Source organism: Sciurus carolinensis, chromosome 2 (assembly GCF_902686445.1).
Source record: "Sciurus carolinensis chromosome 2, mSciCar1.2, whole genome shotgun sequence".
Taxonomy (NCBI): domain Eukaryota; kingdom Metazoa; phylum Chordata; class Mammalia; order Rodentia; family Sciuridae; genus Sciurus; species Sciurus carolinensis.
In genome coordinates this window covers 185,586,484-185,598,725 of record NC_062214.1, presented here as the reverse complement: position 1 = coordinate 185,598,725, position 12,242 = coordinate 185,586,484, and the positions used below count along the sequence as shown (strand labels likewise).

The window sequence follows — 12,242 nt, the reverse complement described above, 5'->3', positions numbered from 1 at the left end:
AATTTTAAAGCAAATACATCTTGCTATAACATAGAGATGATTAGGTGATCTAATTCCATTTTCCAGCTTGGTTTCTTCCTGCCATTTTTCTGTGCAGAAGAAAGCATATGCCATTACAGGGAAGGTTTTGTTTGGTTTTTAATTATGAAAATCAGAGCATATTATAGGTAACTTGTTTTTAATTCATAGGCATTTTCCAAGTCAAGACACATGAATCCATCTAATGAATATTTTAAAAAGATACTGTAAAAACACACTGTTTATTATAGCTGTCAGACAAATATGACTTCTGAATCATAAGTACACCATTTATTTATATATTGTGTATTGCGTTTTCTTGTGTATGTTTTGCTATACAAAGTAAATTTATCAGTGTGTGAATTTTTTCATTTTTTATAGCTGATTTTGGTGATTTTGATCAGTATGAATCCCAAGACTTTCTTCAGAAATTTGCCTTGTTTCCTGTGGTAAGACTTCTTTTGGGCCCTGGGCCTCTTTATGAACAGTCTATTCCATACCCTTAATAATCCCTAAAATTAAGTTCACGAGGTAGACTTACTAGGCAGGAATAGCATCAAAATAAGTATCTCTCATAAACATGTCACGTGTCATTCCTTTCCCTACTGATGTGTTCTTGATCCTTGTAAACTCACAGAAACAGAAAGGGCTGTAGTCAGTGCACTGTGCCCAGCGGAATGTGTTTTGTATTTGGATGTGAGTCTAAGGAGATTTGTTTTCAGTTTCTGAGAACCATGCAGAAGTTTTGCTTCTCACTGAACACTTGAAGTCTTACAAAGTTAATGTTGAAATGTCACTACTAACAGAAGTGACATGAAAATTATTTGGAACAACTAAGGGAGGTGATCTACTCTTCTTCTAAGTGCCTGCACAGTCAACCACAGAATGCACAAGAAGTTTTTGCACTGGGCTCAGAACTGACTGACTGTGTTACCACGTGGAAATAACTCAGCTAAAACTTTCTCTGGGATGAACTGAGAAGACAGGGCAAGTTTTTGGCTCCTGAGCAGCCAAATCTTTCCTTAGAAAGATTGTAATTATCTACATAAGCAGAGCTCCCAAATATTAATGCTAGTCACTGTTTTATCTGAAGTGAAAAGAGTCAATAACAGTAGCAATGATTTTTCCTAAGACATTTACATACTTAATGGCTGTGTTTTCTTCAGGGATGGTTACAAGATGAAAAAGTATTGGAAGAAGCAACCCAAAAAGTGGCCTTACTACATCAAAAATACAGGTAATATTAATAAATACAACATGGAAATTGTATGAAATTAATGCCTGTTTAAATTTGAAAATTTGCATTGATTTATCCGTACAACTGCTACTAGTGCTATTACAGGTAACCAACTTTTACCTAACTCTCAATGTGCCAGGTGGGTAACCATTTGAATTCATTTGTTATTCATGTTTTAAACCAATGAGGAAACTGAGGTAGTTGAAAGCAGCTAGTCATCGAAGGATGCCAATTCATCAGCCCATATATTAAAAAAGGTCAGTGACCTAGGCTTGTATCGATTAGTGCAAGATCAGGAAGATTTGTTTTCGATTCTGCAAGTATGAATTCATTTGCCTTGGTATACTTTTGGCAGCAGTATTTCTCTTTTCCCCTGCATCCTTTTGAAAACAGTCTTTCTGTCCGCCAGGGACTCTCATGGGTGCTCTGGGGCTTATTGCCCTGACTCTGCCTCTGTCTCCTCTGTGCTAGTGGTTATTGACTTTCTTGGATGTGAATCTCTATGTTGCCTATATGAAAAATCCTCTTCTAGAGAATGCTGGCTCTTATTTTAAGGCAAAACCACATGCTTCTTGGTACTTTATATATAATAAATTCTTATAACTAAAGTACACATTAAACACTACTATCTGTATCTTAAAGATGAGAAAACCAAGCCCAAATGAGTTAGGAGTCTACTTTATGGTAGAGTTCTGATTGTTTATTCCCTTCCAAATAAAATAATCTTTTACCTCTACTCTTTCCACTCCAATCCATAAATCACTCACTAAAGATTAGTCTTCCTATAGTAACACTGCCCTCCTGTCTCTCCCGCTCCTTCCCCAGATGCTCATGGATATTTTCTTGCCCTCGCAAGTTGGTTAAATCTTGCCTTTTTCCAGCTCTACTTTCTGCTGTCCAAACCAACCATTTTTTCCCTTGCATAATTGATCCCTCAGGCACAGGTTGCCCTTCCTTTTGTCACTTTTATTCACTCACTTGTGCATTTCCTTAAAAGACAATGCTTAGGAACTCATTAGTATTCTTACTCTGTATGAGGCAGAGAATTGGATGCTGTGGCTCAAAGATAAATAGAATAATTCCTGCCTCCCAAGAGTGCATTCCCACCCTGGCAATTTAAGGGTCGGGCAGGAGAACCTGTTGTAATGGTAATTATAGTAATGCAATAATTATAGTCATTTAATAAGATAATGGGTGCTGTGGGAGAGTTGTGGCAGAATGCATCGGGACTGCACAGGGCAAGGGTGGGCATTGGGGAGTTCCCGAAGGTGACAAGCAGGGAGCGAGTGATACATACACTGAGCTGTGAGAGATATTAGGGGTTGGCCAGGTTCACATGTGGGTGACAGGTATACCAGAAAGCGGGATTAACTTGTATAGAAGTCCAGAGATGTGACAGGATGTGGTACATTGCACTGGGATGGCTGCAGTGTGGGGGGCGTGGGGGAAGAGGAGAAGGTGAAGCTGGGGAGCGAGTCTCCGTGCAGTTGAGCCCCTCTTCTTCCCCAACACTGTTTGCTTACCATTCTGGTAGTGCTCTAGTCTTCTGAGTGGAAAGGGATTTCCATCTGCCTCCTCACGCCCTTCTTCCTTGCCTTTATTGGCAGTTAGCACATGATTCTCTGTAATGCCTGAGAGTTTGGGTAAGTAAGCAATTACCTGATGGTTTTGGAAAGAAACTCCCAGCTTTCCCTTAGGGGTTGTTTCATCTCTCGCCTTCCTAAAGTATAAGGAATAGGATCTTACGTAACTCACCCTCAGCGTTTAGCGTAGTGCTTTGCACGTATCCGTTTTTGATAACTATTGAAGGAGCTAGGTAACCAATTACAGATGCTTAACAGCTTGAAATATTTATAATGTCTCATACCAGATTGATGTGTAGTTTTTAAGAAAAGCGTTATTTAAAATTTCTCCATTTCATGAACAGCCTTACTAACCTCTTTTGGGTTTCAGAGGGCTCACAGCTCCTGATGCTGAAATGCTCTACATGCAGGAGGTGGAGAGGATGGATGGCTATGGAGAAGAGAGCTACCCTGCCAAGGTAAGTGTGGCTCGGTATTTGGGGCTTTCTAAAACCAGGCTTAGCAATTTGAGAGAATAGTGAGGAAACTTGAGGGTGTCCTGATAGACTTAAAGGCTAAGGTCCTTGTGAACAAAATTTTGTGGTAAAACATTCCCATTTTGCAACTTGTACTTTGAGGTTTTTAAGTTTTAAGAAACTGAAATTCTCAGTTTTCATATGTATTCACATGATACAATATTTATCTCATTTGGACTATTTTCCTTCTGAAGAGTTACTTTGTAGATTTTCTGAACATTTTATATCTGGGAAACAAGTTTAGGGAACTGAATGCAGTTATGCATCTGCTTCCTGAGTGTTTTTCTGCTCTCTCCTCCTAGGACAGCCAAGGGAGTGACATAGCCATTGGAGCATGTCTTGAAGGTATCTTTGTGAAACACAAGAATGGAAGGCCTCCTGTGATATTTAGGTATTTTTCTTGTCTCTATATGTATTCTGTGGCTCCCATTGGTGTTTGTTTGTTTTCTTTAAGTACTTAGAGTTATTAACGTGATTACAAGTCTCTCCTCTGGTTTTATTAGAAAATGGAAATATTCCCTTCCTAGACTGGGATACCACATGAATGTTGTGGTTCAGTAATATACCACTCTCTTCAAAACCAAATGTGTAGGGGCTAGGGTTGTGGCTCAGTGGTAGAGTGCTTGCCTAGCTTGTGTGAGGCACTGGGTTTGATTGTCACACCACATAAAAATAAATAAATAAAAATAAAGGTTCATCCACAACTAAAAGAATTAATATTAAAAAAGAAAACCAAAGGTACAGAAAATGTGCTTAAAATGATGAACTAGTTTTTTTTTTTCTTTTTCTTTTTTTTTTTTTTTTTTTGTTCCCCATAATGCTGGGGATGGTACCCGGGACCTCTTAACACACCAGCACCAAGATGACTTACTTATTTTTGTTTTGGTGTGAATTTTTCATTTGAGCTGATTTCTAGGGCTATTTATTGTGGAAAATCTAGACCTTTCTTTTGACTCTAGTTACGTAACAAAATTCCTAAAATACCAACATCTCAGCAAATTTCAATTACTTTTGTAATGTTGATTCCCCCTCCCCCACCAGATTATAAAAATGTTATATTATTCATTTGTGAAAATCTTGGGAGTCTGTGTAGTAGGAAATACAGAATAGATGTTTATGGATGTGCTGATAATAGCTGTAATAGTGATGTGTAATTTCTTTTTTTTTTGGCACTGGGGATCAAACCCAGGGGCATTCAACCACTGAGCCACATCTGAGCCCTTTTTATTTTTTATTTTGAGACAGTGTCTCACTAAGTTGCTTAGGGCCTTAATAAGTGGCTTCGAACTTATGATCCTCCTGCTTCAGCCTCCCGAGCAGCTGGGATTATAGGTGTGTGTCCCGGATGTGCTGTGTAATTTCTGAGCAATGAATGAAATTATGGATAATTTAAACTACCTTCCTAGTATTTTGTGTTCCAATTTATATCTTAAACAAAGTAAATTGGATCATGTTGTTCAATCCCTACATTATAATTCCTTAAAATCTGTAATCTTAGAAAATTCAGTGTTATTTCATAACAATATTTTACTCAGAGATTCTGTCATCTTGATGAAAATATTAAGTTAACATTGTGTGTGTGTGTGTGTGTGTGTGTGTGTGTGTGTATGTGTGTGTTACTGGGGATTGAACCCAGGGCCTTGTACATGGGAGACAGGCACTCTATCAACTGAGCTATATCCCCAGCCCAGTATCGTTTTTATAAAGTAGTTTAAAACAGATTCTGTCACTTTGGTTTTTTGGTTCCCTTGTGTCTGCCATTTACTGAGTACAATTTTTCATGAGCCAGATGCTCATGAAAATACACAGAAAGCTGAATGCTTTCTGTATATTTTCACATGTAATCTTTGTAACAACTCTGAGCAGCAGGTATTATCACTGCTTTGCATGTGGGATAACTGAAGCTTAGAAAAGCCAAATGATTTGTCCGAGGTCGCTCAATTATTAACTAGCATAACCAAGACTAGAATGCATACTCTGCACTTAAAGCCTGGCCTCTCAGCCACTGTTTCAGCTTGTTTTTTCATATCTCCTTTTATTCCTCCTTTCCCGCTACCCTTCCCTGCCAACACAAGCTCTTCAGGTTTTTTAAACCATCCCTCACATTTTTTCTTGAGCTAGTTTTTCCTTGTTAGAATTGTCCCACTAAGCTGACATCTCTTCCTTCACTTCCTTTACTGTCTTTGCGCCTTATGTTCTCCATCGTGACTAAGGCTACAGGGAACAGGCCTGGCTCAGGGAACAGAGCCCCTCTCCTACCTTGCACTGCCCTAGGCTGGGCAGCTCCTCATGAGTACTTTTCCTCAAACCAGTGACATTGTCTTCCCAGCATACTGAGTTGAGGGACAGGGAGAGGAACATGGACCTATGGGCAGGACTCTAATGGTGCCCAAGGGGTTACATGAAAACTTGAGGCAACCACTAGGTTGTCTTCATCACTGGATAGGAATGTTTTCAACCACCTTACTTAATACGATAATAATCTTTAGACTTAAGAAACATTGGATCAGTACTAAATTGATTATACATTTTTTTTTAAAGGGGTGGATTTTTTTTTAACAGCATGCCTTTATTTGTTTATTTTTTATGCAGTGCTAAGCATCAAACCCAGTGCCTCACATATGCTAGGCAAGTGCTCTGCCACTGAGCTACAGCCCCAGCCCTGATTTTAATTTTAACAAATTTTATATAAGTAAATCCAATACAGATTTGACCATCTGTAGTGCAAAAATCCAAAACTGTTTGAGCACATCATGATGTTCAGAAAGTTTCAGATTTGGTGGTGGGGATGTAGTCAGTGGTGGAGTGTTTGCCTTTTTTTTTCTGATTTTGGAACATTTCATTCATATTTTGAATTTTGAGAGTAGGGAGTCTCAACTATCAGTCTATACAAATATTCCAAAATTTAAAAAACTCCAAAATCTGAAAAACTTCTAATCTCAAGCAGCTCAGATGAGATACATTCAGTTTATATAATGAAGTCAATAGAGTAGGTTAACACATTTTCTTCCAGAGCTGTTTATCCCTTTTATAAAATCACTCAGCTATCTAAGAAAATCAAATACTAATATATGAGAGCTAAAAATGCTAAAATTAGAAAGTGCAAGATAGGATTTTGAGGCCTTGCGAATATACCCAGAATAGTTCACTCCTTGGTTTTTTGCACTTAGAAGTCATCTTCAACTTGAAGGCTTTCAGACCAGTCCTCCCTGCTTTTGTGGCTTATTTCATCCTGTTTACCTATAGCACTTAACAGGATTTATTTGCTCTTATGTTGTATATGTCGATACCCCACCCTCCGGAAGTGCGCTTACTAACATAGTATCTCTGGAAGCTATTGCAAGTTAGTATTTGTCCTGGCACCCTTGGCATGGGACCCTTTAAAACGTCTGTTGAGTGAATGGTTGAGGCATTGGCAGCCACTAAGATAGGGATCTTTGATCATCAAGCTAATCTAGCAAATGAGGTGTTTAATGTATAGGCATTTACTTTATAGCTGCTCTCACTTCAATTAGAAAATTTATGCTAGCTGATGAAAATAATTATTTTCTTTTAAAATTGATTAACAAATACTAAGTTATGCATCAAGCTTAAGAAAAAGTCATGTGGTCTGTCTCCCAGTATACACATACTCACATTGCTCTTCTCTGTTGTTCTGCAGGTGGCAGGATATTGCTAACATGTCCCACAACAAGTCCTTTTTTGCATTAGAGCTGGCAAATAAAGAGGAGACCATCCAGTTTCAAACTGTGAGTAAACTTTAGGGATCTGCATGGAACACTTTTCCTAAAAGTTAATAAGTTAGCATTTCTGTGGACTTTTGTGTGTTTGGAGGGGAGGGTAGCATTAAAATTACACTATTTCATTTTATAAGCCATTATGAAGTTTTATAATATAACATTTTACAAAATGGCACTTGGCAAAGAGTAGTTGCTCGGTAAATATTTTTGAGTGAATGAGTTTTTGAATAAGTACCATCTGATCATGACGTTTAACTTAAGAGACTAAGCAAGGGAGAAAGTAAGGACTGACAGCTGAATCCACTGACAATGAGTAGCTCTGTAGATCTGTAATTTAACAGCTATTTTTGAATATATTTGTCAAGAATGAAAGTTGATATTTTTGTTTTAAATCTCCAAGTCATTTTGAAACTGTTTAGGTCAGATTTTTTTTGTCTTCATCATTTAAATCCTACTTTAGCATTCATATGATAGGCATAGTGTTAGAAAATGAAAAAAACCAGAGTGTGTGGAAAGTGACTTTAAAATAGTGTCACCCAAATATGTCTTGTCCTCAACAAACTCTGCATTAAAAGTATCAAATTGTGTGTGCTTTCATATTACTTTATGTATATTTTGTTTGCCAGGAAGACATGGAAACAGCAAAATATGTATGGAGACTGTGTGTCGCACGACACAAATTTTACAGATTAAACCAGTGTAACTTGTGAGTATCTCTTGCTCATGGAAATTGTAGAAAATAATAAAATTCAGAAATTTTAATCTTGACTTTGTGGTGTCATTTAAAAAGGCAAATTTTATCAAATCACAGCTTTTTCTGACACTTTTAAATTCCTTTACTTATGTTGTATATTAAAATGACATCTATATGTCATTTTGATTTGGGACCAACTTCTATTGGTACAGGTATTCCTCGGAGATTTCTTTCTATTAGTTATTAGAACCATTCTAGTCTCAGAAGCTAAAAAATGGAATAATGTTCTTTTTTATTTCTAATCAATGCCCTGGTCAGCATTCTGAGTAAAGATTATTCAGCTTTTCAAGCCATTTGAAGAGTTATGCCCCTTCTTCCTGGTGTATGTTTTGAGTAGCCCACATGGTTTCCTGGTCTGCTGGGTGTTCCGTGAGTGTGCAAACATGCCGTGACATTCTCTTCTCACGTGGAACCTGTGTCCTTCATTCTACACTCCCCTCCGACTCAGCAGGTGGCCCTGCTTTTCTTTTAGAGTTGTGTGTATTTGTTCTCCCCTTCCTTCCATCCTGTCTCCCTGGGCCAGCACTCCAGTGACATTGCTTGTCATGGTCACATGACCTGCACCCAGTGGTCATTTCAGGAGTTCTGTCCCACAGCTGTCCTGCAGCCCTGAGCCTCTGATTGTTCTTCCTTTCAGGTTGCCAGGACGCCGCCGCTCCTGGGTTTCCTCACTAGGCTATTTCTTTTCAGCCACCTTTTGCTGGGTTAGTGCTGAGACTCTCCTCCATCTCTCCCCTTCTAGGGCTTATCACCTGGTCTCAGGGTTACCTGCTAGCAGCACATCAGATTTTACCTTGAGCCCTGCCTTTCCCCGTGTTTTCCCTCCACGTCCTACTGCCTACCTGACGTGTCCCTCTGGGTACCCACAAGGCTTGTCAGTTTTCTCTGTGTAAAACCAGGCCTCTTAATCTCTTGTCCTCTTCCTGCCCCAGACCCATTTCTTCCCTACTGTTTCCTTTGTTGACGAGTGGCAGCATGAAGAAGACACCTCAGGCTCCAAACTTAGAAGTCATACTGGATTCCTGTTTCTTTTCATACCACATCCAATTCATCAATAAGCCCAGCTGTTCTACCTTCAAAACAGATCTGAAATGTGACCGTTTTTACCACCTCCTCTGCTAACAACTTTGTATCAGCCACCATTGCTTCTCCTCTGGGACCCTGCAGTAGCTTCTGACACCCTGTTTCTGTACCTCCACTGTCAGTAGCTTATTTTCCATAAGTCAGCCAGAATGATCTGAATTTAACATGAGTCAGACCCCCACCCTTCTTAGACCCCTCCACTGGCACTCCATCTAACTTCCAGCAGTGTGCCATGCTGCATGCCATGTGGTCCTTGCCTGGCTCTGACCTTATTTCCTAACCCTTCTCCTTGCTCACCCTATTCTATCCACACTAGTATCCTTGCGGGGCTGTGGGCATGTTTCTCCCCTGGGGAGGGTGTACTTGCTCCTTCCTGCCTGGAATGCTTGTTTCCCCTTCTCCTGTCTTATTCCCCTCATTGTGGTCCATCCAGATGTGATCAGAGGCTGTCTCTGATTACCCTCTGTCGCCCCTCCTCCCTTTACCCTGTTTTATCCTCATCCTGTTCATTATTTTCCATTACATTGAACACATCTGACTTTGTATATTTATTTGTTTGCTTGTTTATTCTCTGCATCCCCCACTGCAGGTAAAGTCCACACTGATGTATGGGGACAGACAGTCTTCCTGTCTTAACTGCTCTATTCCCAATGCCATGCAAGTGTCCAGTTTACTGTAGGCCTTGATGAATTTGTTGAGCAAATCTACAGAAATAAATGTTAAGAGCCCTTTTGGGGGATGACTGTGATGCTGTAGGATCCCTTAGGAGAAAGGTCCCTCACTCAGAACTCCCCAATTAGGAAGTTAGAAAAGTCTTCCAATCCACCTGATAACTAAATTGAGACTTGAAAGCTTTCACTCAATCCCTACAACTTTTCTTTTTTTGGTGGGTGGGGAATACTTGGGATTTAACTCAGGGGTGCTTAACCACTGAGCCACATCCCCAGCCCTTTTTAATTTTTTTTTTTTTTTGTGTGTGTGTGTGTGTGTGTAAATTTTGAGACAGGGTCTTGCTAAGTTGCTTAGGGCCTCGCTAAATTGCTGAGGCTGGCCTTGAACTTGCAACCCTCCTGCTTCAGCCTCTGAGTCGTTGGAATTACAGGCTTATAGCACTGCACCTGTCCCTACAACTATTCTTTAAGCTGTCCTCTCTCCCCTGGACCCCATCTGGCCTCCTGGCCTTATGTCACTTGTCTCCATTCATTCAGTCTTCTGGATGGATGAGCAAAAGATGTAGCACTGCTCTCAGAGTTAGAGGTCAGGGCCAAACCTGAGCATGTTCCTCTTCTCCCCTTCTCCCTGGCCACAGGATTAAGTGCTGACTCCTGTGGTCTGCCATCTCTGTCGTATATTTGGCCCAGCCTGGATTCTGGCTCCCAGAACCCACGGTTCCTAATCGTGTCCTTTTCAGGAATGCCCTTCCTCCCGTGGCTGGCAGATTCATAGTCATTCTCTAAGATCCAGTTTTAAATGTAGCATCCTGGGCTCCACCAAGTGTTTAGTTTTCTTAGTTCTAAGTTCCATGTTTTTCTTTCTTTTGGAACAATGATTCTAATAATACATACCTAATTCAGTAAATGCTCCTTCTGGGTTAAGCATGGTGAGGAGGACTTGTATCTTCTTTAATCCTTATAGTCACCCCGTCTGGCACATTATCATTGCTGCCTCTTTATTGAGAAGGTCTGGAGAGACTTAAAAGGAAATGTCTCTGTTAACCTAGTATGCAGGAGCAGCAAGACCAGATCCTGTGCGCTCAGCCTCTGCTGGCAGATTTCATGTCTGCTGTTTCCTTGTAGATTTGATTTTTGTCTTCTTTGCCTGATGCAGCTCCATGAGAACAGGGTCTCCTTATCCATCCTTATGTCCTGTGTCTGGCAAGTTGCTGCCTGGTAGGTGAGGGCTTAGTGAACTGTGGAAGCCTGAGTGGGACAGTAATGGGAGTCACAGGGGAGAAGAACCCTTTTACCCGTTGTCTGATTCTCTTACTACCTACTGTAAATTGGGACCAGTGGGCGAATCTTTTTAATTTTTTAATTTGTTCTTTTTAGTTTTATACATGACAGTAGACTGTGTTTTGATATATTTTACCTACATGGAGTATAGCTTCCCATTTTTGTGGTTGTGCATGCTGTGGAGTTATACTGGTATGTATTCATATATGAACATAGGAAAGTTATGTTCCATTCATTCTGCTGTCTTTCCCATTCCCAGTGGATGAATCTTAAAAGGATATTTTGTCCTATTCTTCCAGGAGGGAAGGGATTCTTCCAGACTGTGGAAGGGATTTGAGGGTATGAAAGCACTGGTTGTGAGTGACAGTTCAAAGAGAAGAGGCAGGGCATCCACTGGGATGGAGAACCATCCAGGGATCAGAACTTGGGCCCCAGTCCTCTTCTTCATGTCCTCTGCCTCCATGTTTTTATTCGAGACCCTACCACTGGTTCGGGGATGGGGTTTTAGTAAGTACTGACAGGGAGGAGGAAACTTGATTTCTCTGTGGGTCTGGGCAACCTTCTCTACTGGCTGCCAGCTTTGGAGACCGGGGTGCATTTCTGTATGAAAATGTCCCCCCAGTGGTTAGATGCAGGAGTACACTAGTCCAGAATCCTTGCATTTGGAAAATAGTGGAGAATCACTCATTCTGATAGAAATCCATGGTAGTTGGTGGTGAACACCTTTTTCCTTTTTTTTTCTTTGTTGGGACTGGGGATTGAACCCAGGAGTGCTATATCCCTGAGCTACATTCCCAGCCCTTTTTATTTTTTATTTTGAGACAATAACACATTAAGTTGCCAAGGCTGAACTTGAACTTGTGATTTTCCTGCTTTAACAATTAATACCTTTTTAAAAAAGTAGCAATTAATACCTTTTTTAAAAAGTAGTTTTGGGGAGCTGAGGTTGTGGCTCAGTGGTTCAATCCTCAGCACCACATTTAAAAAAAATAACAAAATAAATGCATTGTGTCCGTCTACAACAACAACAAAAATTTTTTTTGGCAAACCATCACCTAGTAATTCAGAGGGAAAAAGCTGTAAATGATTGTGGTAAATGGTGTAGTCTTAGAAATCTAATTTTTTGGAATATTGCTGTTCATTGACAAATGTGAATAAAACATTAATGTTGTCATTAGTTGAATATATGCATATATTGTATCTGTATAAGGAACAACTAATGATTATTATTATTATTTGTGGGTGTTGGGGATTGAACCCAGGGCCTTGTGCATGCAAGGCAAACACTCTACAAACTGAGCTAAATCCCCAGCCCTCTGATTATTATTATTATTATTTTTTTGGGTGCTGAGGATCGAAC

General features: G+C 40.0%; 1 protein-coding gene across 3 annotated transcripts in view; it reads left to right on the top strand.

Annotated features, from left to right (window-relative positions):
* Ptpn21 (protein tyrosine phosphatase non-receptor type 21) overlaps positions 1–12,242 on the top strand; it is a 70,476-nt gene that overhangs the window by 33,933 nt on the left and 24,301 nt on the right. For all 3 annotated transcript variants that reach the window (XM_047538831.1, XM_047538834.1, XM_047538832.1), the window contains exons 5-10: positions 400–467; positions 1,185–1,255; positions 3,209–3,296; positions 3,656–3,744; positions 7,015–7,102; positions 7,720–7,799. In XM_047538831.1, coding sequence (XP_047394787.1) covers positions 400–467; positions 1,185–1,255; positions 3,209–3,296; positions 3,656–3,744; positions 7,015–7,102; positions 7,720–7,799 — 484 coding nt within the window. The remainder of the gene's footprint in view (positions 1–399; positions 468–1,184; positions 1,256–3,208; positions 3,297–3,655; positions 3,745–7,014; positions 7,103–7,719; positions 7,800–12,242) is intronic.